The sequence below is a fragment of the Oncorhynchus gorbuscha genome, linkage group LG24 (assembly GCF_021184085.1).
Source record: "Oncorhynchus gorbuscha isolate QuinsamMale2020 ecotype Even-year linkage group LG24, OgorEven_v1.0, whole genome shotgun sequence".
Classification (NCBI taxonomy): Eukaryota; Metazoa; Chordata; class Actinopteri; order Salmoniformes; family Salmonidae; genus Oncorhynchus; species Oncorhynchus gorbuscha.
In genome coordinates, this window is record NC_060196.1 from 3,142,635 (window position 1) to 3,170,589 (window position 27,955).

General features: G+C 43.9%; 1 protein-coding gene across 1 annotated transcript in view; it reads left to right on the forward strand.

Moving 5' to 3' along the window:
- LOC124013210 (RING finger protein 150-like) overlaps positions 1-27,624 on the forward strand; it is a 35,382-nt gene extending 7,758 nt beyond the window's left edge. The window contains exons 2-7 of the mRNA XM_046327452.1: positions 11,252-11,502; positions 13,082-13,153; positions 13,595-13,677; positions 13,933-14,029; positions 14,147-14,372; positions 24,340-27,624. Of these exons, the coding sequence (XP_046183408.1) occupies positions 11,252-11,502; positions 13,082-13,153; positions 13,595-13,677; positions 13,933-14,029; positions 14,147-14,372; positions 24,340-24,458 (848 nt within the window). The 3' untranslated portion in view covers positions 24,459-27,624. The remainder of the gene's footprint in view (positions 1-11,251; positions 11,503-13,081; positions 13,154-13,594; positions 13,678-13,932; positions 14,030-14,146; positions 14,373-24,339) is intronic.
- The last annotated feature ends 331 nt before the right edge of the window (positions 27,625-27,955 follow it).

The following is a 27,955-nucleotide window of genomic DNA, read 5'->3' on the forward strand; positions in this document are numbered from 1 at the left end:
ACAATGGTGGCCCTCTTGAAGCATGTGGGAACAGCAGACTGGTATAGGGATTGATTGAATATGTCCGTAAACACACCGGCCAGCTGGTCTGCGCATGCTCTGAGGGCGCGGCTGGGAATGCCGTCTGGGCCTGCAGCCTTGTGAGGGTTAACACGTTTAAATGTCTTACTCACCTCGGCTGCAGTGAAGGAGAGACCGCATGTTTTCGTTGCAGGCCGTGTCAGTGGCACTGTATTGTCCTCAAAGCGGGCAAAAAAGTTATTTAGTCTGCCTGGGAGCAAGAAATCCTGGTCCGTGACTGGGCTGGATTCCTTCTTGTAGTCCGTGATTGACTGTAGACCCTGCCACATGCCTCTTGTGTCTGAGCCATTGAATTGAGATTCCACTTTGTCTCTGTACTGAAGCTTAGCTTGTTTAATAGCCTTGCGGAGGGAATAGCTGCATTGTTTATATTCGGACACGTTACTAGACACCTTGCCCTGATTAAAAGCAGTGGTTCGCGCTTTCAATTTCACGCGAATGCTGCCATCAATCCACGGTTTCTGGTTTGGGAATGTTTTTATCGTTGCTATGGGAACGACATCTTCAACGCACGTTCTAATGAACTCGCACACCGAATCAGCGTATTCGTCAATATTTCCATCTGACGCAATACGAAACATGTCCCAGTCCACGTGATGGAAGCAGTCTTGGAGTGTAGAGTCAGCTTGGTCTGACCAGCGTTGGACAGACCTCAGCGTGGGAGCCTCTTGTTTTAGCTTCTGCCTGTAGGCAGGGATCAGCAAAATGGAGTCGTGGTCAGCTTTCCCGAAAGCGTCGCGGAAGTTAGAGTAACAATGATCCAAGGTTTTACCACCCCTGGTTGCGCAATCGATATGCTGATAAAATTTAGGGAGTCTTGTTTTCAGATTAGCTTTGTTAAAATCCCCAGCTACAATGAATGCAGCCTCCGGATAAATGGTTTCCAGTTTGCAAAGAGTTAAATAAAGTTCGTTCAGAGCTATCGATGTGTCTGCTTGGGGGGGGGATATATACGGCTGTGATTATAATCGAAGAGAATTCTCTTGGAAGATAATGCGGTCTACATTTGATTGTGAACTGAACAAGTGTGCTTGTATACTCCCTTAAAAGACCATCGCTTGAAAAATGATTAAAAAGCGTTGATGGTAATTGTTTGTCCATTTTGAGAAGCCGTAGCCAGTATACACTTCTTTAAAATAGTTAAATTAATCTAAAATAACTCAAGAAATCTGTTATTCATTTTGAAGTTTTTGCTGAGGGGATCTTAGTCTTGCAATTATACATCTAACTAAGATGTTTGCAGTATTTGTCTTATTTTATTTTTTTGCATGAAAAACAACAAAGACATTACTGAAGAATCCCTATTATTGACCAATCACCGACAAAGGGGCGTAGACTTCGGCAAAAATTGTATGCCTGAACAACTGAAGTGAACCAAAACGTCACAAAAAGTTGGCATTATATATGCACTAACTCTTCCAAACTATTTTGTCTGGGAAGCATGTGGATACGAACCACACCACACACACCCTTCCTGCTGAGAGGGCACAGCGGGCCGGCAGACCCAGGGTACCTACGGAAAAGAGGAGACTGTGCTATTTCTGGGGCTGCTAAGACTCATACTCCCAGCCCTGAGACGAACAGACAGAGATGGGGGGGGGCAATGATGAGGGAAAGGGGGACTAAAAGAAAGCGAAAGGAAGTGCCAACAGAAGTGGACTGTATCGGCCAGGGTAACCGAGGGCCAATAATCTCATTCTCTCTCTCTCATCTTAATTAGGTTGGCCCCACCTGTGACAAAGAACGCATACAAGGCCTTTTTGTATGAGAACACTCAGACCTCTTTGTGGACAGGACACATGAATCCTATCAGGGCTGATCTTTATGGAAGACTAGACATTTGCAGTCTGGCTTTTATATGGAGGGAGAGCAATGAGCATGTGTAGGACATTTTCTGAAAGCTGGAATTAATCACTAGATTTCTGTACGTGGCTCCCTCCCTCTGCCTGACTATGGTTATTTAGGCAGTTGTTTTGTCGGCCATCTTGGCTATGCAAATTTCAGTGGCTACATGTATGAATTATTTTATATTTTTATGCACATTTTCGCTGGACAGACTAACACCATTGATATTGAATAAGGATTTGTGCTGTTTAATTACAGCTAACCAACTACTATTATCCACTACACAGCAGGTTATGCTGCCCTCAAGGCTGCTAGCAAAAGATAATCCTCAGCAGCAATAAACAGGTTGGCGCCCTTCCTCTAAAAATCAACTCTAAAAAGCTCACTCGCTCTCTATTTCACCTGGCTTGCCTTATTATGCACTATCGTGGCTGATTATGCACCATCCTGGTTTATTATGCACCATCCTGGTTTATTATGCACCATCCTGGTTTATTATGCACCATCCTGGTTTATTATGCACCATCCTGGTTTATTATGCACCATCGTGGCTTATTATGCACCATTCTTGCTAAAGGGTGTCCACAAAGAGGAGAGATTTTGGTCCAGTTCAGCCTCTGTCGGGCCATCGGTTGATATTACACATTGCTTTGATTTTTAGAAGCAGCTATTTCCGTTTTCTTGTTCTTTCTCTCTTTCTAAATGAAATGGATTCGCCAACTACTTGCAGACAGAATTGATAAAATGTGTATAACATCTTGCCCCTTGTGGAATATCTTTGTGTCTGTATTCTTGTCTCCTTCATCTGGGTTGTAATTTCTAGCCTGGTCCAAGATCTGTTTGTAGTGTCTTGCCAACTCCTGTGGTTATTGACGTGACTATGACCATAGGAGTTGGCAAGACAGCACAAACAGATCAGGGACCAGTCTATGTAATCCAAAGTCCCACCCAGATGGTAAAGATGGCTAAAACCTTGAGTCTACTCTGCACTACCTACTTTAGATCTCATACTTAACAGCTGAAGCATGGCCAGTGTGCAAAAGCAGCTTTGCAGACGTAGAACTTTGTCAATGTGTTCCCTTACCATGGCTATATTGTTCTTGAGGCTCATAGAGGTGAAGAAGTGAATCCACTCCTTGAGGCCATGTGTTGCTACTAATCTTTTGGCATCCATGTTGGATTGTGTCCTCATGTCCAGATAGTTTTTTTTATTCATCAGTTGAGGGTTATCTGGTTAGGTTAGCAAGCCCATTGTTTTTTAAAAAGCTGTGTAGCGTTTGTCAGGGTGTAGGGCTCAGTGTTAACATAATAGTATTAGCAGCCGTGAGATCTGTTTACCGTGAACACACAGCCTTGTTTTTCTGTCGGTGATTGTGCCGCTGATTGCATTAGGAATTGCTACCCTTAACAGTTGCTGCTGCAATGCTCGTTGCTAATTCAGCCAACTGTGTCTGAGTGTGCGCTTGTTTGCATATAGGCTTATATGTGACGTTTGTATGAACAAACCATGGTGCTGCTGCAATGCTCGTTGCTAATTGAGCCAACTGTGTGTGTGTGTGTGCGCGCGCTTGTTTGCATATAGGCCTATATGTGACGTCCTTGGACCTAATGCATTGTTCCCTGTTGTGTGTAAACCCTATATGCAGGGTAACACAGTAGCCTCCGGCCTACTGCCCATTGTGCACTGTTACATCACAATGTGATTTAGGCCCCGTCTATGCCAGGACATTGGCTCCGTAGCTCTTTGTTCCTGATGCGCTTATTTCATTATTTCATTGTATTATTAGATTTAGTCTAGTCGTTTTAGTTTTTTGGAAACAACTAGGCGATCTGAAGCCGAAAAAAGCACACCTTGCCAGTAGCCCTTTAACTTCCGTTTTTATTTTTATTAACAACAAATCAATACATAAAGCACATGAGGGAACACAAGCATACATAGATTACAAACAATGGACAATCGAGCTAGGGGGTACAATATCACATTACAATTACACAAGGACCTTAAGGGACATGCATATACTTACAATTCTAACAGCTTTTTTGTTAGTAGAGCATTTAACCGTCTTAAAATACAGTTCAATTTCTTTTTGTAGGATATGAAAATGTGGTTTTCTGTTTGTAAATTTACATTTGTGTATATGAAATTTGGCCAAAAGAATAATGAAATTAATTACATAAAAATGATTCCGCTAATTTCTATTGTATGTAAAGAATCCAAACAGTACATCTCTCCACAATAGTGTAAAATCTTCATAAATGTTTTCAATTATAAACCTACTGATGTCTTGCCACAGTTTTCTTACATGCATACAATGCCAAAAAAGATGCACAACTGTTTCTGGGTGGTCATTACAAAAGGAGCAATTTGAGTTTATGTTTTCCTTAAACTTCTTCATATAGTGATTGGCAGAATAATATTTATGAATAATTTTAAAGAAAACTTCCTTAATTTTGTTAACAAGTAGGTATGTTTGTGGCAACATCCAAACTTTTTTCCAACAGATATTATCAATAAATCCATTCCAATAAGGCATGACATAAGGTATAGATACAACATCCTGCTGAAACAAGGATCATATCGCTCTGTTGTTGAATGGACCAAAAGAGAAACAAATCTTTCCTACTGAGTCAACAGGGTCAATGGAAGGTAGGCTCTGAGGGTCAGGTCTTGACATGTTCCTGAATAACATAGCAACACCTGAGGGAATGGCATCTAAAACAATTGCAAAATATTTAGGTGTTACAGGGACCTTGTAAAGTGATAAGAATCCTTTATAACTGAGTAAAAGACCCTCTGCATTTACCAGTTGGCTCACCAATAGGATATTATTTCTGAACCAATATTCTAAAAACAGAGAGGTATTTTTATACAATATATCCCGATTATTCCATATGTAATATCTGTGTGGAGAAAAATTGTGTTTATAAATTAAGGACCATGACAAGAAAACCTGCCATGAAAAGCAGAAAGTTTCACTGGAACTTTGTCAATATTATAATTGCAAAACAACATGAAGTTAAGGCCACCAAAAGTAGAGAAGACATGATGAGGAATAAAATTCCAGATAGAAGTGGGAATCTTAGGAATTGTTTTATCCAATTGATCTTGAAAGTATTATTTAAAGTAGTAAAATCCAGAAAATTCAGTCCACCATTCTCATAAGTGTTCATTACAACAGTTTTCCTAATGTAATGGGTACGGTTTCTCCAAAGAAAGTTGAAAAGCATCTGGTCTATCTCCTTGCTTATTTTACGGTTAAGATATAAAGATAGAGCACCATATGTTAGTCTAGAGATACCTTCAGCCTTGGTTATTAGGACTCTACCTTTTAAAGATAAGTCCCTCTGTAGCCATTGATTTAGTTTCTTCTGGGGTTTTTTAATAAGAGGGTTAAAATTTAAGCCTCTAGACTTCTGATCCTTTGTAATGGTTATGCCTAAATATGTAAGTTCTTCTTTTACTGGAAAACCATAATATGAAGGTGTCACACAATCTTTGACAGCCATGAGTTCACATTTCTTAAAGAAATAGACCAGACGCTTTGGAAAAGGATTGTATCACATTGATCGATATGGGAATTTGGTTAGCGTCTTTCAGAAAAAGTGTAGTATCGTCAGCCAGCTGGCTTATAATAATTTCTTTACCAGCCATGGAAATACCTTGTACAGGACTATTATTTAAAGAATTTGCAAGAAGTTGGGTGATTAATAAAAACAGGTACGGAGAGATAGGACAACCTTGCCTAATTCCTCTCTTTAACTCAAATCTAGGTGAGGTGCCATATTTCAATTTGATAGAGCTGTTACCATTTGCATAGAGAGTCTTAATAGCCTTACAGAAAAAATCCCCAAAACCAAGTCTCTCAAGGGAGTGGAAGAGAAACTGATGCTCTACTGTGTCAAATGCTTTATAAAAATCTAAAAATAATATGAAGCTACCCTCAGTTATTAGGTCTGAGTAGTCAAGTACGTCTAATACTAGTCTGACATTGTTAGAAATATGTCTGTTCCTCATGACTGTGTTTCATCAATGATTGCACCCAGAACTTCTTTAATTCTTTTTGCAAGTAGTGAGGCTAATATCTTATAGTCATTATTAAGAAGACAAATTGGACGCCAGTTATCGATGAGCAGCACTTCTTTTTTAGGCTTAGGTATCAGTGTTATTAACCCCTGACTCATTGTAGGAGGGAGAACATTGTTTTTAATACTCTCTAAAAAAGACTTCGAATAGGAAGGGAGCTACTTGTTCAGAAAATAATTTGTAAAATTCTGATGTAATTCCATCAACACCTGGTGATTTATTGTTCTTTAGATGTTTGATAGACTCTATAATCTCTTCAACTTTGATGGGTTCATCACACTGTTTAGATTCTATATCACTGATGGAGTGAACATTATTCAGTGAATTAAAAAACATATCTGTGGATTCCTGACAGTACGTAGAGCTATACAATTTTCTGTAAAAATTGCTGCAGTATTTAGCTATTAATTTTTGGTCAGCGTCACACACGCATACCTCTAGGTTTATTTCCAGGACCGCGTCATGAAACTGGGCGCTATGGCGACCGACCGAGAGTACAGAGAAACAAGTTGTATTCTGTCTCCTCCATCTCTTCCCTCTGTCTTTTGACCACCCTCTTTCACCCACTCTAATTTGACCTATTCTCACTGTTAGACCCGTACAGATGTGAGTCATGCAACCCTGCCAAGGAAAATTAGCATGCCGTATCCCATAGGCGGAGTGTGAGTTTCAAGTTTGGGGAAGCAAATTTTCACCCGAAAAAATGCACCTTTTATAATAAATCATTCCATGCATCATCATATTTGCAGACTTATGTAAAATAGCCTACTATTCCAAATGTGATGAGTTGATTGGATAGTTGTAATTTAGGCTAATAATATAACTTAATCATTGAATGCATGGCTGTAGGCTATATCAGATACGTTTCTTCTTTCTTTGCACAGGAACATCTTGGCCTTTTCTGAACACATGTCATGCAATTCTACTATACTTTATATGACTGGAGACAATAGCAGAATATTTATTTTAGTACGACTAAAATTACAGAGTAGCCTACTCTGCTGACACTGACAAACAGATCAATTAAAACGATGTTGTCTGATCCATCTAATCGGCCTATGAGAAGGGTAGACACATACAATTATGACGTTCATCTAACCTGGAGGAGGAAATTATTGTCCAAAAACTAACTTTCAAGTAGCACATACCCAACCATGAAAGAGTGGATATGCGCACTCACCGGGAATATGACTGAAACTTTTGGCTGGTGCTAAGAAGAAAGGCTATACTGTTCACTCAATTAAATTGAGAATTTTGACAACTAAAAGACATATTAGTCTTTTTCATTGTCTTTTCTTTACAGCAATAGACATTTGCATTCCAAATGAGGTTTTCCTTCAATTGGATTTTGAAATATTGCGATATGCCTGGCTGGGCTTCTACTTTTCACTGACATTCGCAACTCAACAATCATCTATGTGGCTATTTGCCAGGTGCGCTGTCCAAATTGCGGCGCCTTCTGACTGTAGGCAATGCGTTTTTTACATTTTTATTTCACCTTTATTTAACCAGGTAACCAGGAACAAGTTCTCATTTACAACTGCAACCTGGCCAAGATAAAGCAAAGCAGGGTGACACAAGCAACAACACAGAGTTACACATAAACAAACATACAGTCAATAACACAATAGAAAAGTCTATATACAGTCTATATACAGTGTGTGCAAATGAGGTGAGGTAAGGCAATAAATAGGCCATAGTGGTGAAATAATTACCACTTTTTTTAACCATTTACCATTTTGCAATTAAACACTGAGTGATAGATGTGCAGAATATGATTGTGCAAGTAGAGCTACTGGGGTGCAAAGGAGCAAAAAAAAAAATAACAGTATGGGGATGAGGTAGTTGGATGGGCTATTTACAGATGGGCTATGTTCAGGTGCAATGATATGTGAGCTAATTTGACAGCTGGTGCTTAAAGTTAGAGGGAGATATGAGTCTCCAGTTTTAGTGATTTTTGCATTTCGTTCTAGTCATTGGCAGCAGAGAACTGGAAGGAAAGGTGGCCAAATGAGGAATTGGCTTTGGGGGTGACCAGTGAAATATACCTGCTGGAGTGCATGTTACGGGTGGGTGCTGCTATGGTGACCAGTGAGCTGAGATAAGGCGGGGCTCTACCTAGCAAAGACTTATAGATGACCTGGAGCCAGTGGGTTCGGTGACGAATATGAAGCGAGGGCCAGCCAACGAGAGCATACAGGTCGCAATGGTGGGTAGTATATGGGGCTTTGGTGACAAAACTGATGGCACTGTGATAGACTGCATCCAATTTGCTGAGTAGAGTGTTGGAGGCTATTTTGTAAATGACATCGCCGAAGTCGAGGATCGGTAGGATGGTCAGTTTTACGAGGATCCACAGCTTATATGTTTTTAAAGAAGCTAATGATCCTCTGTGGCCAAATCATGCTTTCTGGTGTAGTAGATTATTTTTAATTATTTTATGAATTATTTTATGAATATCTGTATCGACAGGAGTAAGATAATTAGGCTATATAATTTTGCCAATTTACTATAGGGGCAGCTTAGCTCTTAGCCTTATGGACGTATGGCAATCTTTTGGCGGTTTTAAATCCGCATTTGTTAGTGAATATATTTCAGTCTCTGGAGTAAAGTCCAATGTTCCTTTTCTAATCCGGAATTCATTAGTGAGTGGGTAGACTCAGTCATCCATTTTTGAATGCCTTGCTGCTTGCTTTGTGTCTTTCTTGGGCTAAAAGTTTTGCAGCTACTTTTATTTCTTCAGTCACAGCTTTTTCCAACCTGTTTTTGTCTGTTCTGCAGTGATAATATGGTGTTGCTAGGTGCCAACTTTCCTCTCTCTCTTTTTTTCTTTCTCTCTCTATCCATCCCCAGGGTATGGTGATATAATGGCCTTGGCCACTTTCAGACCCACAATGCCCTGTGGCTGGCGGGCTGCCTGGGCGGCGGTGGTGGCAGAGTGAACGAGCATCTCCTTTAGAAATTACTGATAGATGAAGTGAAGCACCATGGGGCTTCTGTGTTCCTGTGGCTCCGCACAGACGCCACGGTAACAAGGCCGCAGAGTACTAGAGGAAATGATGTCACCGAGTTCCAAAGGCTAATGAGTCACTTAGGCACTTGACGACACAGACGTCATCCCACATCAATGTGTGGCTGCAGATGGAGTGACCATGAAGTGTAATCTCTTGTCTGGGATTTTAAACCACTCAGACACCTCTGATAGGCTATACTTCCTATCTATCACTCTCACCTCATCTCCCAATGCTTCAGTCAGTGGTTAAAGTGTGTCTGTGTCTGATAGACAGGTAGGCAGTACATACTGTAGCTGCAAGTTAAGGCACTCGGAGTCTTGCCTCTCTGAAGCTTTTTGGCCTGCTTCTTATGAACGTGAATGGCGACCATTTTGAAATCTTGAGGGGAGTCGATTGTGTTATTTAGTGTGTTAGCTTAGGACTTTTATCAATGTAATTATAATGATAATTTTCTGTGTGAAGAAAGGATATATTGAAGCTATAGCATCTTTTGATGTGACGGTTGAGGATTGTGTGAAGTGTCAGGTCACAGGCCATCGGGAGAGGGGCTAGATGAGAGGTGAGGATGAGAATAATGTCTGGTGGGAGGATTGTGTGAAGTGTCAGGTCACAGGCCATAGGGAGAGGGGCTAGATGAGAGGTGAGGATGAGAATAATGTCTGGTGAGAGGATTGTGTGAAGTGTCAGGTCACAGGCCATAGGGAGAGGGGCTAGATGAGAGGTGAGGATGAGAATAATGTCTGGTGGGAGGATTGTGTGAAGTGTCAGGTCACAGGCCATCGGGAGAGGGGCTAGATGAGAGGTGAGGATGAGAATAATGTCTGGTGGGAGGATTGTGTGAAGTGTCAGGTCACAGGCCATAGAGAGAGGGGCTAGATGAGAGGTGAGGATGAGAATAATGTCTGGTGGGAGGATTGTGTGAAGTGTCAGGTCACAGGCCATAGGGAGAGGGGATAGATGAGAGGTGAGGATGAGAATAATGTCTGGTGGGAAGCCCTGTCAGAACTTGCTAGTTTCAACTATGAAAGGAGTTAACTGAAGTGTTAAAACACAACGTGTTAAAGTGGCACTTCTGTTGTCCATGACCGTGATAACGTTCAACTCAACAACCTTCAACTCAGTTGTGAAAGTGTTAAAATATCCTACAATTGTCCACTCTGTTGACTATCTGGTGGTGTGAACTAATGGCTTTGCTATGAAATTATGTTCCCTTGTAGAGTGTCTGGGGGGTGTGTGTTGTACTTTGTTTGACCCTAAATGAGCTACCGATCAAACCTTTTTAGTGGCAGCTGGGCCTGACCTAATTGTCAATTGGACTGTGTTATCAAAGCGGTCTGGTATTGTGACACCAGGGACGTGAAATGTTCAAAACGTTGCTGATAGAAATGTCAGCTAATGAACAGAGCTGATATGATTCCTTACTCTGTGACAGACAAATCATTTCTGTTCGACAGATACAGATTTGTTCTATATCTGTAATGTTTTCTCCCTTCTGAACAGGACCACAGGGCTCTGACCCAGACATGGAGAGTCAGGGGTTTTGTTTTGTTAGCTCTGCGTCCTGTCTCTGCCTGAATGAACTCCCAGTAGGCTAGCCTAATGCTAATTACTCACTGTGTTCTACAGACAGTGTTCTGTGAATACAGGTTATTTATAGTTTAGCTCAACCCTGATACACAATAGGGTCTGATACCTCCAAAGAGAGGTTTCAAATCCAATACAAATTAATGGGATCTAATGAAGCCACAAAGGAGCAATTAAAGAGCCACATGCAGTCCCACAGCCACATGTTGCAGATCTCTGTCCCATACAAAAAAAATATTGGCACATGAATATGGATGTGTAGGTTGTCTCAACAGATCCTTTTCAATGAACTACAACATATTTACAGTAGTTGGTTGGATACATTTTGTAGCAGCTGACAAAGTCTTGACTTCCTCCCAGCCTGGTGTTCTAGAACAGAGCAGAGAAAATGTCTAAACGGGCCTCTTGGAGATGGGCACTGTATTTTCTAAATCACACAACACCAAATGTTGCGCTTAGCAGGAGCTGTTGTGTGACTTAGAAAATACAGTGCCCATTTCCAAGAGGCCCGTTTAGACATTTTCTCTGCTCTGTTCTAGAAATGTCTCCCTTTTGCAACTTTTAACAAACCGGATAAATATTTGATTGACTTTACCAACGACTGCTCTTCTTTTTGTTCACCTGGAAATTCCTGTTCCAACAGGTACGGGGGATATCGTGGCGATCATGATTCCGGAACCCAAGGGTCGGGAGATCGCTGCTCTACTAGAACGCAACGTCACGGTGACCATGCACATCACCATAGGAACGAGGAACCTTCAGAAGTATGTGAGCAGAACGTCGGTGGTGTTTGTCTCCATCTCCTTCATCGTCCTGATGATCATCTCCCTGGCATGGCTCATCTTCTACTACATACAGCGGTTCAGATACGCCAACGCTCGCGACCGCAATCAGGTACGGTTCACTGTACAGACACATGAATGTAGTCATTTGGTACACCCCCCCTAACCCCCTCCAAATAACAATAACGAGTCTACATACAGGGGGTACTGGGTTAATGTGAGGAACATAGTGAGTGTAGCATTGTAACCAACCGTCTGAAGGGATTATAACATTAAGACATGGTTGGTAATGTCATCCTACTGTATTTCAGTGTGTCTGATCACACGCAGGTTGTCTGCTACTATATACAGCGGTTCAGATATGCCAACACTCGTGACCGCAACCAGGTAAGGTATGACCGTAATGACAGCGTAAACTAGCAGTTTGACAACAGTATGAACATACTTTTTCGATATCTATATGTAGAGCAGTTGCTTTTCTCTGAGGTGATTTGTCTACTCTAAACCTTTCCCTGCTTTTTCCGTCCAGAAATGAAGGCCAAAATTTAAAATACCGCGACAGCTGGGTTTGCTAGCGGAAACCTGTTGGACATTCAACCGTGTAGTCCTGTTGGACAGTGTAGTCAATGCAGACACTGTGGCCCACACTTTTACAAAAAAAAAGATGCTATCTAGAACCTTAAAAGTTTCTTCGGTTGTCCCCATAGGAGAACCCTTTGATGAACCCTTTTTGCTTGCAGGGAGAATTATTTTGGTTCCAGGTAAAACCATTTGGGTTGCATGTGGAACCCTTTCTACAGAGGGTTCTACATGGAACTAAAAAGGGTTCTTCAAAGGGTTTTCCTATGGGGACAGCTGAAGAAACCTTTTTCTAAGATTGTCCGATGTTGACACAAATGTCACAGACAACCGCATGGGTTGTCAAGGCGAATGGGCACCATGGTGACAATTTTTTGATTTTTCATACCTGCTGGAGTTGAATTATGATTCACTCCAAGAACTGGCCAGGCCTGAAACCACAAATCTGTTCTCTGTTGATGTCACAATGACTTTCCTTGATGATTGATTGAGAGCAGATGTGGGCAGTGGCCTGGTCTGATGCAGTTCTTTTCCACAGTGAGAGTAGACCTAGATGACGAGGGTTAACAGCCTACCTTTCTCTCAATGTCTCTTAGTATTTATCTATCATCCACTCAAATCTCTCCCTTACTCGTGCATTTAGCTCTCTATCGCTCCCTCCCTCTCTTTTTCTCTCTCTTTCCCTTTTTTCATACCTTGCACTACTCAGTGACCTGACTCAGCCTGTGTTTTCTGCTCTGGTCTGCAACAAAGGGTTAACTGTCAGCTCAGAGACGCTGCTATGTCAACATCACTAAGCGACTGTTCATCCTGCCGGGTTAAAACATTACACAGCCTCTCAGAACGTCTCCTTCAGATCTATTAACCAGTAATATGGTCCACCATGGTTCAGATGGAGACCGTGCATCTCAGGCCCTTTCTCTAACCTTGAAACGTGTCCATTCCCATTCCTTGTCAGCGATTATTGGATATATAGGAAATTCCAGACATTCTTTTCTCTCTTTTGGGTTGTCAGGTTGGGTTGCCAGGTTGGGTTGCCAGGTTGGGTTGCCAGGTTGGGTTGCTTATTTTTCCCCCACCTTCTTTGTTGTTCTTTGATCTTCTATGAGCAGAGACGTCTCGGAGACGCAGCCAAGAAGGCCATCAGTAAGCTCCAAGTACGAACCATCAGGAAAGGAGACAAGGTACACCTGGCTGCGTACTTTACGAACCTCTTCTATGATGTTGGATAAATGTGTTACGAAGGTTGTTATGAATGATACTGCCACACTCATAAAGGTTTCATGACTGGTTTCATGAAGGGGTTATGAATGCCTTATGTATAGACCCTCTTCAAGTAAAGTGTTTCCAAAAGCACCTATTTAAGTAGCAGTGATATGGTTCTAAACCGAAGCGAACCGTTTCCTCACGCTCCTGCTAAGCGCAGCATTTGGTAATGAACTTCCATCAGCCCAATGATAATGACTGACTCGTTTTTATTTTCTCTCTCTGTGTGTGTGTGTTTAAATTTGAATGAATTATACAGGCTGCATGGCTTTTGATCCGCTCTGCTTTATTCACCTTCCAGGAAATGAAAAGGAGACTAGACAACCAACCAAATGTCTCCTGTGTGTTTGGTGTTCTAGGAAACGGAGTCTGACTTTGACAACTGTGCTGTGTGCATCGAGGGCTATAAAGCGAATGATGTTGTTAGGATATTGCCGTGCAGGTATGACAGCCTCTCCCATTTGTCAGTGTAACTAGAGAGAGCAGACACATTGACACCCATTACTATCATTGTCTCCTATAGATCATGTGTTGCAGTAGGTCTATTGGGAATGATTGGTAGCCATTAATATGCCACAATAATTTACTGTTCTGTACCTGAGAGCATATGTAGAGCATGGTGAGTGATGCTATGTTACCAAGGAGACTGTTACTACGGATGACGTCATCAAGGCTGTGTGTGTGACTCTGTCCTCAGGCACATCTTCCATAAAAGCTGTGTGGACCCCTGGCTTCTGGACCATCGGACCTGTCCCATGTGTAAAATGAACATCCTCAAAACGCTGGGAATACCAGTAAGGAGTTTCTGTCTTTCAACATCTATCCATCTTTCATTCCCGACCCTGATCCTGGAGAGATTTTATTTTTGGGAAGTGTTTTTGATGTTTTTATATTTGATTGATTGATTTCAGCCCAACTTTGACTGTGGGGGTGACATTCCGCCAGACTATGAGATGTCAGTGGGAGGCCCGCCCACCAACGCAATCACAGGGGCCAGAGACATCACAGTGAACGGGGAGGAGAGCTCGGTGGTGCTGGACACGGTGGACATGGACAGGACGATAGGGCTGCCTCAGGTCTACCACGACGCACACGAGACACTACCACAGGCTGGGGACAGCCGACACATTGCCAGCAGTGAGTATAGACACACACCTATGCACTGTGCAAGCGATAATATTGAAATGGAAGGAGTATCAGACCACTGCAAATCTACCAAGACCTAGCCGTCCCTCTAAACTTTCAGCTCATACAAGGAGAAGACTGATCAGAGATGCAGCCAAGAGGCCCATGCTCACTCTGGATGAACTGCAGAGATCTACAGCTGAGGTGGGAGACTCTGTCCATAGGACAAAAATCATTTGTATATTGCACAAATCTGGCCTTTATGGAAGAGTGGCAAGAAGAAAGCCATTTCTTAAAGATATCCATAAAAAGTGTAGTTTAAATTTTGCCACAAGCCACCTGGGAGACACACCAAACATGTGGAAGAAGGTGCTCTGGTCAGATGAAACCAAAATTGAACTTTTTGGCAACAATGCAAAACATTATGTTTGGCGTAAAAGCAACACAGCTCATCACCCTGAACACACCATCCCCACTGTCAAACATGGTGGTGGCAGCATCATGGTTTGGGCCTGCTTTTCTTCAGCAGGGACAGGGAAGATGGTTAAAATTGATGGGAAGATGGATGGAGCCAAATACAGGACCATTCTGGAAGAAAACCTGATGGAGTCTGCAAAAGACCTGAGACTGGGACGGAGATTTGTCTTCCAACAAGACAATGATCCAAAACATAAAGCAAAATCTACAATGGAATGGTTCAAAAATAAACATATCCAGGTGTTAGAATGGCCAAGTCAAAGACCTGAATCCAATCGAGAATCTGTGGAAAGAACTGAAAACTGCTGTTCACAAATGCTCTCCATCCAACCTCACTGAGGAATGGGGAAAAAATTCAGTCTCTCGATGTGCAAAACTGATAGAGACATACCCCAAGCGACTTACAGCTGTAATCGCAGCAAAAGGTGGCGCTACAAAGTATTAACTTAAGGGGGCTGAATAATTTTGCACGCCCAATTTTTCCGTTTTTGATTTGTTAAAAAAGTTTGAAATATCCAATAAATGTCGTTCCACTTCATGATTGTGTCCCACTTGTTGTTGATTCTTCACAAAAAAATACAGTTTTATATCTTTATGTTTGAAGCCTGAAATGTGACAAAAGGTCGCACTGTACAAGGGGGCTGAATACTTTCGCAAGGCACTGTACATGTAACACACTCTCTCACACACACCTATGCTTTGGTTCCATCCCAGCACTAACAGAACTTCTTCAACTCACCTGTACTTCCTCAACACAAACCAGTGAACACCAGAACACCCATACCAGTCATGTTCAGAGCTGTGCTATGGTGGGAAATAAGAGTACTGTATTCTGAAATAGACCACAGTGTCCTCTCTGTCTCCACCAGAACAGAGAGTAGTTGCTCTCTCTAACAGACCACAATGTCCTGGTTCTTCACATGTGCGTCCACAACAACACTCTATTACCTATATAATGCACTATTTTTGACCAGAGGCTCTAGTTAAAAGTAGTACACTATATAGGTAATACCGTACCATTTCAAATTCAGCCTTGTACTGGCGTGGCTTAGCTAGGCCAGGGCTGCTGTACTGGCGTGGCTTAGTTAGCCCAGGGCTGCTGTACTGGCGTGGCTTAGCTAGACCAGGGCTGCTGTACTGGCGTGGCTTAGCTAGTCCAGGGCTGCTGTACTGGCGTGGCTTAGCTCGTCCAGGGCTGCTGTACTGGCGTGGCTTAGCTAGTCCAGGGCTGCTGTACTGGCGTGGCTTAGCTAGTCCAGGGCTGCTGTACTGGCGTGGCTTAGCTCGTCCAGGGCTGCTGTACTGGCGTGGCTTAGCTAGTCCAGGGCTGCTGTACTGGCGTGGCTTAGCTAGTCCAGGGCTGCTGTACTGGTGTGGCTTAGCTAGCCCAGGGCTGCTGTACTGGCGTGGCTTAGCTAGTCCAGGGCTGCTGTACTGGCGTGGCTTAGCTAGTCCAAGGCCAGAACTAGGCCATCAGCCACCTGTTTCACTGTTCCCTCAATCCAGTCCCTGGCCAGAGAAGGAATAGTGCTCCCTTTTTTCAAAGTCACAAGATTACCCAAATGCATTGGCATGGTTTACATAAGTAGCATAAGAGTATGTTTTAAGGTTGCCGTGCTTGCTATTAGCAAGGTATTATGATGAGGCACTACAGCACTGAGCCATTGATAGGCACGTTGTGTTTTTTGAGTTAGTCTGTTTGTTTAACAGCTGGTTAGCACATGGAACTTATTAGTTTGTGTGTGTGTGTGTGTGTGTGCCTGCCTGCCTGCCTGCCTGCCTGCCTGCCTGCCTGCCTGCCTGCATGCATGCATGCAGTCGTCCCGGAAAGTGGGGCAGGAGTGTGTTGATGCTGGCATGGCCCACTTCCTGTCCTGCCCACCGTGCTGAAATTCCACCTGCAGTTGGCGGGGCCTCCGACCAAAACGCTCGCCTCTCGAGTCTCTTGTGCCAATGGAACAAGTTAATGCTGCCTTTGTGACAGCGTCTTATTAGCTTCCCGAGGCCTCTACTGTACCTTAAAGACCTGGTAAAACTTTGGACAGCGTCAACCTGCTAAGCCCCTTTAAAACATCAGAAAACTAGGGAGAACCTTGTACTTTTTTGTTTATCCCTCCCTCATTCCCATAACACAAGCCGACTTCTTGCGCTCCTACGAATGACAGTCAATGTTCTACCTTCAAGGTAGTTGAACACTTTTTACACTGCGTTTACATGCCTGTATGTCTTTCAACTGTGCACAGCTTGTCCCCATTTCGAGCCTTGGCATTGCTTGTCACACCTACCTTTGTGTTAAATGTTAGCTTTCTCGGTTCCATCCCGGAGCGTATTCAAAATCCCCCACCTGCTGTTTATTTTAAGCCCCAGGATGGATCTGCGATGTCAGGGAGAGTGATTTGTGGGTTGCGCAAAACGCAGAGCCCAATCGGGCTGAGTCATTGCTTATGGAATGGCACGGCAGTACTGCCACTCTAGGCCTTTAGCCGTATTGTAGTCTGGCTGTCACCAGCACGATAGCTTACTGCAGTATAGGCAGTAAAACAAACTTGGCGCGCACTGAGGGGGATAACATTTGGGGTAAGGAGAAAGAAAGTTCCAGGCCCATATTCACAGTGTCTTCGAAATAGGAAGGCTGTACATATAATGGTATTTACTACGATCTAAACTGCTAAACTGATCCTAGATCAGTACTCCCCTCGAAGAGTGGTATGTCTTAGGTATGTCTTAGGGGTACACTACTAGTTAGCCAGCTGACTTTGATAAACAACCAGAAGTAACAGTTTATTTTCAGGTTCAGTAGGAAAGCTAAGTTTAGAGATGTGTTTTTGCTTGTTGGCTCAGTTAGATCATGCCCATTTCAGGTTTATCTTTATAAAAACAACTATAAAGATATTTCAGAATATTCAGGCAAGTTAGCTGGCTAACTCCTTGAACCTGCTTTGCATTATACCTCTCTGATTTGAAGTGACAACCAGCAGAGCTGTTCATGTTGAGTCATACAGGACAAATAAGCCTCCTGAGTCATACCAAGTGCTCCTGGTCTTTCCTACCTGATATAATTGTTTGATCTCCCTAGTGATGTTATTATAGATGCTCCTGGCAGCCGTAGGTCTGTCAGCCTGGTTTCAAAGAGGATTATGATAAGAGATGTGTGTGTGTGCGCGTGTGCGTGTGCGCTTGCGTGTGCGTGCGCGCGTGTGTGTGTGCGTGTGCGTGTGTGTGTGTGTATAAAATAGATGATGAGATGTGTGTTTGCATGTCTGCTAGAGCCAGTCTGCAGTGCTGCTACTCTCTCTCTCCTAATGCAAGCCTTAACCTCTCCTCCACTCACATCTCTCTCTCTGTCTCTCTCATCAGGCTCTCTCTCTCTCTGTTCCTCACCAGTCTCTCCCTCTCTTTCTCTCTCTCTCTGTCTCTGTTCCTGACCAGTCTCTCTCTCTCTCTCTCTCTCTCTCTCTCTCTCTCTCTCTCTCTCTCTCTCTCTCTCTCTCTCTCTCTCTCTCTCTCTCTCTCTCTCTCTCTCTCTCTCTCTCTCTCTCTCTCTCTCTCTCTCTCTCTCTCTCTCTCTCTCTCTGTTCCTGACAAGTCTCTCTCTCTCTCTCTGTTCCTGACAAGTCTCTCTCTCTCTCTCTGTTCCTGACCAGTCTCTCTCTCTCTGTTCCTGACCAGTCTCTCTCTCTCTCTCTCTGTTCCTCACCAGTCTCTCTCTCTCTCTCTGTTCCTCACCAGTCTCTCTCTCTCTCTCTGTTCCTGACCAGTCTCTCTCTCTCTCTGTTCCTGACCAGTCTCTCTCTCTCTCTGTTCCTCACCAGTCTCTCTCTCTCTCTGTTCCTCACAGTCTCTCTCTCTCTCTCTGTTCGTCACCAGTCTCTCTCTCTCTCTGTTCCTCACCAGTCTCTCTCTCTCTCTGTTCCTCACCAGCCTCTCTCTCTCTCTCTGTTCTTCACCAATCTCTCTCTCTGTTCCTCACCATCTCTCTCTCTCTCTCTCTCTCTCTCTCTCTCTCTCTCTCTCTCTCTCTCTCTCTCTCTCTCTCTCTCTCTCTCTCTCTCTCTCTCTGTTCCTCACCAGCCTCTCTCTCTCTCTGTTCCTCACCAGCCTCTCTCTCTCTCTCTCTCTCTCTCTGTTCCTGACCAGTCTCTCTCTCTCTCGCTCCCCCACTCTCTGTTCCTCACCAGTCTCTCTCTCTCTCTCTGTTCGTCACCAGTCTCTCTCTCTCTCTGTTCCTCACCAGCCTCTCTCTCTCTCTCTCTCTGTTCTTCACCAGTCTCTCTCTCTCTCTTTCTCTCTCTCTCTCTCTCTCTGTTCCTCACCAGTCTCTCTCTCTCTCTTTCTCTCTCTCTCTCTCTCTCTCTCTCCCTCTCTCTCTGTTCCTCACCAGCCTCTCTCTCTCTCTCTTCCTCACCAGCCTCTCTCTCTCTCTCTCTCTCTCTCTCTCTCTCTCTGTTCCTCACCAGTCTCTCTCTCTCTGTTCCTCACCAGTCTCTCTCTCTCTGTTCCTCACCAGTCTCTCTCTCTCTGTTCCTCACCAGTCTCTCTCTCTCTGTTCCTCACCAGTCTCTCTCTCTCTCTGTTCCTCACCAGTCTCTCTCTCTCTCTGTTCCTCACCAGTCTCGCTCTCTCTGTTCCTCACCAGTCTCTCTCTCTCTCTGTTCCTCACCAGTCTCTCTCTCTCTCTGTTCCTCACCAGTCTCTCTCTCTCTGTTCCTCACCAGTCTCTCTCTCTCTGTTCCTCACCAGTCTCTCTCTCTCTGTTCCTCACCAGTCTCTGTTCCTCACCAGTCTCTCTCTCTCTGTTCCTCACCAGTCTCTCTCTCTCTGTTCCTCACCAGTCTCTCTCTCTCTGTTCCTCACCAGTCTCTCTCTCTGTTCCTCACCAGTCTCTCTCTCTGTTCCTCTCTCTCTCTCTGTTCCTCACCAGTCTCTCTCTGTTCCTCACCAGTCTCTCTCTCTGTTCCTCACCAGTCTCTCTCTCTCTGTTCCTCACCAGTCTCTCTCTCTCTGTTCCTCACCAGTCTCTCTCTCTCTGTTCCTCACCAGTCTCTCTCTCTCTCTGTTCCTCACCAGTCTCTCTCTCTCTCTGTTCCTCACCAGTCTCTCTCTCTCTCTGTTCCTCACCAGCCTCTCTCTCTCTCTCTGTTCTTCACCAATCTCTCTCTCTGTTCCTCACCAGTCTCTCTCTCTCTCTCTCTCTCTCTCTCTCTCTCTCTCTCTCTCTCTCTCTCTCTCTCTCTCTCTCTCTTCCTCACTCTCTCTCTCTCTGTTCCTCACCAGCCTCTCTCTCTCTCTCTTCCTCACCAGCCTCTCTCTCTCTCTCTCTCTCTCTCTGTTCCTGACCAGTCTCTGTTCCTCACCAGTCTCTGTTCTCTCTCTGTTCGTCACCAGTCTCTCTCTCTCTCTGTTCCTCACCAGTCTCTCTCTCTCTCTGTTCCTCACCAGTCTCTCTCTCTCTCTGTTCCTCACCAGTCTCTCTCTCTCTCTGTAACCTCACCAGTCTCTCTCTCTCTCTGTTCCTCACCAGCCTCTCTCTCTCTCTGTTCCTCACCAGCCTCTCTCTCTCTCTCTGTTCCTCACCAGCCTCTCTCTCTCTCTCTGTTCTTCACCAGTCTCTCTCTCTCTCTTTCTCTCTCTCTCTCTCTCTCTGTTCCTCACCAGTCTCTCTCTCTCTCTTTCTCTCTCTCTCTCTCTCTTTCTCCCTCTCTCTCTGTTCCTCACCAGTCTCTCTCTCTCTCTTCCTCACCAGCCTCTCTCTCTCTCTCTCTCTCTCTCTCTCTCTCTCTTGTTCCTCACCAGTCTCTCTCTCTCTGTTCCTCACCAGTTCCTCACCAGTCTCTCTCTCTCTGTTCCTCACCAGTCTCTCTCTCTCTGTTCCTCACCAGTCTCGCTCTCTCTGTTCCTCACCAGTCTCTCTCTCTCTCTGTTCCTCACCAGTCTCTCTCTCTCTGTTCCTCACCAGTCTCTCTCTCTCTGTTCCTCACCAGTCTCTCTCTCTCTGTTCCTCACCAGTCTCTCTCTCTCTGTTCCTCACCAGTTCCTCACCAGTCTCTCTCTCTCTGTTCCTCACCACTCTCTCTCTCTGTTCCTCACCAGTCTCAGTTCTCACCAGTCTCTCTCTCTGTTCCTCACCAGTCTCTCTCTCTCTGTTCCTCACCAGTCTCTCTCTCTCTGTTCCTCACCAGTCTCTCTCTCTCTCTCTGTTCCTCACCAGTCTCTCTCTCTCTGTTCCTCACCAGTCTCGCTCTCTCTGTTCCTCACCAGTCTCGCTCTCTCTGTTCCTCACCAGTCTCTCTCTCTCTCTGTTCCTCACCAGCCTCTCTCTCTCTCTGTTCCTCACAAGTCTCTCTCTCTCTCTCTGTTCCGCACTAGGGTCTCTCTCTGTTCCTCACCAGCCTCTCTCTCTCCCTGTTCCTCATCAGGCTCTCTCTCTCTGTTCTTCACCAGTCTCTCTCTCTCTGTTCCTCACCAGTCTCGCTCTCTCTGTTCCTCACCAGTCTCTCTCTCTCTCTCTCTGTTCCTCACAAGTCTCTCTCTCTCTCTGTTCCTCACCAGTCTCTCTCTCTCTCTCTCTGTTCCTCACAAGTCTCTCTCTCTCTCTCTGTTCCTCACCAGTCTCTCTCTCTGTTCCTCACCAGTCTCTCTCTCTCTCTCTCTCTGTTCCTCACCAGTCTCTCTCTCTCTCTCTCTCTCTCTCTCTCTGTTCCTCACCAGTCTCTCTCTCTCTCTCTGTTCCTCACCAGTCTCTCTCTCTCTCTCTGTTCCTCACCAGTCTCTCTCTCTCTCTCTGTTCCTCACCAGTGTCTCTCTCTCTCTCTGTTCCTCACCAGTGTCTCTCTCTCTCTCTGTTCCTCACCAGTGTCTCTCTCTCTCTGTTCCTCACCAGTGTCTCTCTCTCTCTCTCTGTTCCTCACCAGTGTCTCTCTCTCTCTGTTCCTCACCAGTCTCTCTCTCTCTCTCTCTCTCTCTCTCTCTGTTCCTCACCAGTCTCTCTCTCTCTCTCTGTTCCTCACCAGTCTCTGTGAATAGCAGCTGGCATCACTTAGAGCCTGAACTCCTGCTGCTACGCCAGAGCCTTTCAGGACACACCTTCAGACTCCCTCCCCTCTCTCTCTCCCTCCCTCCAAGCCTTTATGTAACCATGACAAAATGTAGCCATGGACAGACAGGATTGAACTGTTATATATTAGTATTAGGTTGACATTTACCTCCTTGAGGGTGCAGCTCATGTTTGATGCCTGCTTGCAACTTGTATGGTTGTAAAATTGGTTCCACTTTCACTAAGTAATTCAAATAGCTTATGCCAGTGTATTTGGAAATGGATGATGTGTAATTAACACACACACACACACACACACACACACACACACACACACACACACACACACACACACACACACACACACACACACACACACACACACACACACACACACACACACACACACACACACACACACACACACACACACACACACACACACACACACTGTTGATTTCTGTTGTGTTGGTTGTCAAGTGAGACTCAAATAGCTGGGAGTTAACCTGTTGCGACGAGCAATCCCGTATCCGGGATCCTATTTATAGCCTCAAGCTCATTACCATAACGCAACGTTAACTATTCATGAAAATCGCAAATTAAATTAAATAAATATATTTGCTCTCAAGCTTAGCCTTTTGTTAACAACACTGTCATCTCAGATTTTCCAAATATGCTTTTGAACCATAGCTAAACAAGCATTTGTGTAAGAGTATTGATAGCTAGCATAGCATTAAGCCTAGCATTCAGCATGCAACATTTTCACAAAAACAAGAAAAGCATTCAATTAAAAGAATTTACCTTTGAAGAACTTCAGATATTTTCAATGAGGAGACTCTCAGTTAGATAGCAAATGTTCAGTTTTTCCAAAAAGATTAGTTGTGTAGGACAAATCGCTCCGTTTTGTTCATCACGTTTGGGTAAGAAAAAAAACAGAAAATTAAGTCATTACAACGAAAACTTTTTTCCAAATTAACTCCATAATATCGACAGAAACATGGCAAACGTTGTTGAGAATCAATCCTCAAGGTGTTTTTCACATATCTATCGATGATAAATCATTTGTGGCAGTTGACATTCTCCTCTGAAGAAAATGAAACGCGCATGGAGCTGGAGATTACACAATAATTTTGACGGAGGACACCGGGCGGACACCTGGTAAATGTAGTCTCTTATGGTCAATCTTCCAATGATATGCCTACAAATATGTCACAATGCTGCAGACACCTTGGGGAAACGACAGAAAGTGCAGGCTCATTCCTGGCGCATTCACAGCCATATAAGGAGACATTGGAACACAGCGCATTCAAAATCTGGACCATTTCCTGTATGAAATTTCATATTGGTTTCGCCTGTAGAATTAGTTCTGGGGCACTCACAGATAATATCTTTGCAGTTTTGGAAACGTCAGAGTTTTTTCTATCCAAAGCTGTCAATTACATGCATAGTCGAGCATATTTTCGTGACAAAATATCTTGTTTAAAACGGGAACGTTTTTTATCCAAAAATTAAAAGAGCGCCCCCTATCTTGAAGAAGTTAATGGGAGTTCTGTTGTTTGTTTGTCGCGGCGCTAACTAGCTCACGGTGCCGCATGACAACCGCCCTGAGATGAAGGATCTGATCTATCAGTGTTCTGCTGAATTGCCGTGTTGCAGTGACAGATCGCGGTGCACGCCATGCCCGCCAGCGTTAACACCGAGCGCTGTCTGTTAACTTATTACGGTTATCCTTCACTTTGGACCGTGCTACAGAATGTTGCCAAAAAAAGGCCCAATTTGCTGCAGGAAAGTGGGACAGGAGTGGTGTTAGTCCATAGAGAGCATATGTGAAGTAGATTGATGGTCCCCTGTACTTCTCTAGTTGTTTTCTATTCATCTGACTGTGTAGCACTGCTATCTCCTAAGGCCTGGTGTAGCGCTGCTATCTCCTAAGGCCCGGTGTAGCGCTGCTATCTCCTAAGGCCCGGCGTAGCGCTGCTATCTCCTAAGGCCCGGCGTTGCGCTGCTATCTCCTAAGGCCCGGTGTAGCGCTGCTATCTCCTAAGGCCCGGTGTAGCGCTGATATCTCCTAAGGCCCGGTGTAGCGCTGCTATCTCCTAAGGCCCGGTGTAGCGCTGCTATCTCCTAAGGCCCGGTGTAGCGCTGCTATCTCCTAAGGCCCTGTGTTGCGCTGCTATCTCCTAAGGCCCGGTGTAGCGCTGCTATCTCATAAGGCCCGGTGTAGCGCTGACATCTCCTAAGGCCCGGTGTAGTGCAGTCTGTCTTTAGTCAAGTGGACATCACAGCACTTACAGAGCAGTTTACATCTCGTCAGGTTCCCTACTATGCCTTCATCAGTCGCCTCATCTTGTCTCTTCTACTGCACATTAACCGCCATTTTGGGTCCATTCAGATTTACCTGTATCACCCTCTCTTTAAAAGGTGACCACCATGTTGTGTCTGTGCTGACCGGTCTCTCTCTCCCTGCAGGTGAGCACCAGCCCCCGCTGAGCAGCGACTCGGACACCTCCCTCATCTTGGCTGTGGAGGTGGGTCTGTCTGACATGGAGCTCTCCCTCGGGCACGACCGTGATGAGGTCAAGTCCTGAGCCAATCAGAGCCAAGTAGGAAGAAAGCTCCCGGGGTCGACTTGGAGATGAGAAACGGGACCGAAGGGGCAGCGCCTGGCCCCCTGATGGGAGGTAGTGGCTCCAAATAAATAAGAGACAAGCAAGCAATAGAACCCATAGCAGTGCAACACACCTATCTGTCCCCACTGCCTCATCTACAGGGTCCTCCTGTCCTGCCTCCCTTTTCTGACTGCTGTCACGTTCAGTCGCCATGGAAACCAGGCAGCCAATCACAGCTCTTGTCATTAGCCTCTGGACTGGGGGTATAGTTTAGCACCTCTGTTAGTTGTCTCCATGTCACCATCACTTTATTGACTCTTTGGACATGTGACATTTTGATTTCTTTCTACGAGATCATCACTGCCAACGTATTCCAGAATGAAACACGGAAATCTTTACACCTCGTTATAGGAATATCTATTTATACTGTATATGGTCAATATAAGCCTCCTGCAGCATGGGCTTTGAGTGTTGAAAACAGTTAGTGCGTGTTCTGAGTGACCAGCATTTACTTGTGGTAAACTTGAAGTTGATGTTTTTTCACCATCTCTGCTTGAAATAATTTCCTTAACATTCTACGCTGTTGGTATTGTAGCATTTATACTATGCACATGTTGTCAAGCATTTCTGAATATCCGATTGTTAAATTGCATCCTTATCCTTAATTTAGGGGTCTTTAGGACTATTGTTTATTTACACTTCTGAAGTACTGTACACCATGTGTTGTGGGGACCAACTACGAGTTTGTTTTACCACACCAGTTGACAATCACAGCCCACGGTAATGGAGATTTGTAGTGATGATGTCAGCTACAGCCCTGTTTCAAACTGCTACAGCTTTATTAGCACCGCCAGTAACACAGCACAGGAGGCGATAGTAGTGGCTGTTTGTTCCGTTTTAATGTCATGTCACATCTGAACTCGGTGTATTAGATAGCCCCTAGTCTGAGACATCCCAGACCTAGGGCAACCGCACTAGTATGCTGGAACATTGGTACATTGTGGGAAGCAACTGGTCCATCTAGAGAGACTAGATAGCCCCTTGGTGAAGGAATACCATGCATTGGTTGTGGCTTTGGTTGACTGTGAATTCATTATGAAAGAGTTGACTAAACCCTGTTGCAGATAGTTTGTACCTCCTTAGTCATTTCTTCTGAGGATAAAATGTTTTCTTTTTTTCCTATGATGAATTCCAAAATGGCAGGTTTTTTTGTACATTCGTCGTGTAGGGAAACGAAAGTCTGACGAACAGCATTTATTTTAGTATGAAAATAAGTTTATTTTTGTAAGAAAAAGAAAATGGAGGTAAATGTTTACAGTCCAGGAGAAATGGAGTAGAGAGAATATTTGCCTGGTTTCAAGAGCTCACTGGTAATGCTAATGCATTTTGAATGACATGTATTAATTCATGGTTCCCCGATTTTGACGACTGCTCTGTTTGTATCAAAGGCCATTTTTTTTATTTGAGTTTGATTCCTCTCTCCTTTGGAGTCCCCTCAAGGTTCTCAACACATTAATTGATTTACAAATGTGTACTTTCATCCTTAACATATATTAATCTTATATTACTTTAATATGCAATTTAGATTACATTTTCAGGCTAAAATCTGCATGAAATGGCACAAGGCCACTGTTGTCATCGAGCATCTACTGCGTTTCTCTTCCTTACTATGTGTTCGTTCATTTAATCATTGGTTCCTTTAGGCCGCCAACCAATCAACAACCAATCAACTCCCAGTTATGTAAGAAGTTCATATTACCCATATTCCCCCCTGTCCTTGTCAATCAGAGAAGGATTACAGAATCTATGGGAGAATGTTGAAATCTCCCACGCTTATGCATTAGGTACATCTGTATGCCCTCCTAGTGTGTCAGACTCCTTACATTTAGCTTTGTTTTGCAGTATCAGTTTGTGAAATACACTACATCTGTGTGATTAATATTGTATAAGCGTCATAAATGTATATTTAATCAATCGATTGAATGGAGACTGAAGAGTGATGCATTGAACATGGCTCAGTTAAAAGCATATTCTTCCCACTTTTTGCATTCCGATTCTCTACACTTCTCACTAAGTGTGCACACTTAAAGTAATGGATTTTATAATGGTGGAAACGCCCTCCAGCCAATGTTTACACCAATCCAGTGCTTCTAAATCAGTGATGGGAACTGCACGGTATAGGAGGATGGGGATTGAGTCATGGAGGAGTTAAGTGCTCCACCATAACTCATGGCATCGTTTTGATAGATGCTGATTGTACTGTGTGCGTGTGTGCGTGCATTTGTGTGCGTGAGTGTGTATGCGTGTCTGACATCTTTACTTGTGTGTGAAGCCAGAACATTTAATGAACACTTATAGAAACCGGCGTGTTCTTCCAAATATAAAGTAATGAATGCACATATTATAGTAGGTTCTTGTTTACCCCAATGATGGTATAATTATGTCAGGTATACATAAAATTACATAATAGAAACTCCTAATTTAAATATAGCTTTTAGTTCTCTGTCTTTAACTGGTTGTGTACCAGTTGTGTACTACCTAGAATGCATTTTTTCACATGAAGGAGAGTTCTGTATACTACAACGAAATGGCACAAAACATCTTTTGAATACGGTTGACCTTAAATGCGGTTGACAGTTGACACGACCATGTTTTTAAGAGAGAGGGCTACAATATTGGGAATGGCACATGACAATTGTCACTGTATGTGTGCTGTTTAAGAGTCTGTGTTCTTTTATCTAGACTTGTATACCAGCTGTGGGTTTTGGGAATGTTATGAAAATGTTGTATGCTATATCTAGCAGAACTCTACAGTATTGCTATTTTGTTATATAGGGGAATATGTAAATATTTTTGGCAGTGTTAATGATATACAGTACAGTTCTATAGTACAATGTTGCACGTGTGTGAGTCAATGATTGTGAGGTACAATACATTTTATTGCAAGTTTTTCCAACTGTGGTGAAGCTGTCTGGTTTCTATTTCGTTATTGTCAATCATGTTTATGTCAACCCTCTCTGATACCGTTAGGGTGAGCCAATGCTATTGAGATGATTTATTCTGACACGATTCATTGGCCAATATGTAAATGACCATCATATGTTCCAGCGATATAAGCTGGTCTCTGCTGTTTCGTTACGATATGCACACTAGCACACTACACTACATGGCCAAAAGTATGTGGACACACCTTCAAATTAGTGGTTTCTGTCACACCCATTCCTGACATGAAAGGTTATTAATAATTTACGAGGGAGGAAAATAGAACAAAGAGAGACGGTGAGAGAAAGAACTTTGGGGAAAGGGCGCGAGAAATGGGTGATGAGAAAGTCAAGAGAGACTCAAAAGCTCAAGCCAAGTCGCTCTGGATAAGAGCGTCTGCTAAATGACTTAAGAGTGGGACAGATGTCTTTCCAGAAGGCCATTGGTTTTTATTGTAGGAGGAATCGGCATATATTCAAGCAGTGAAGTCATGA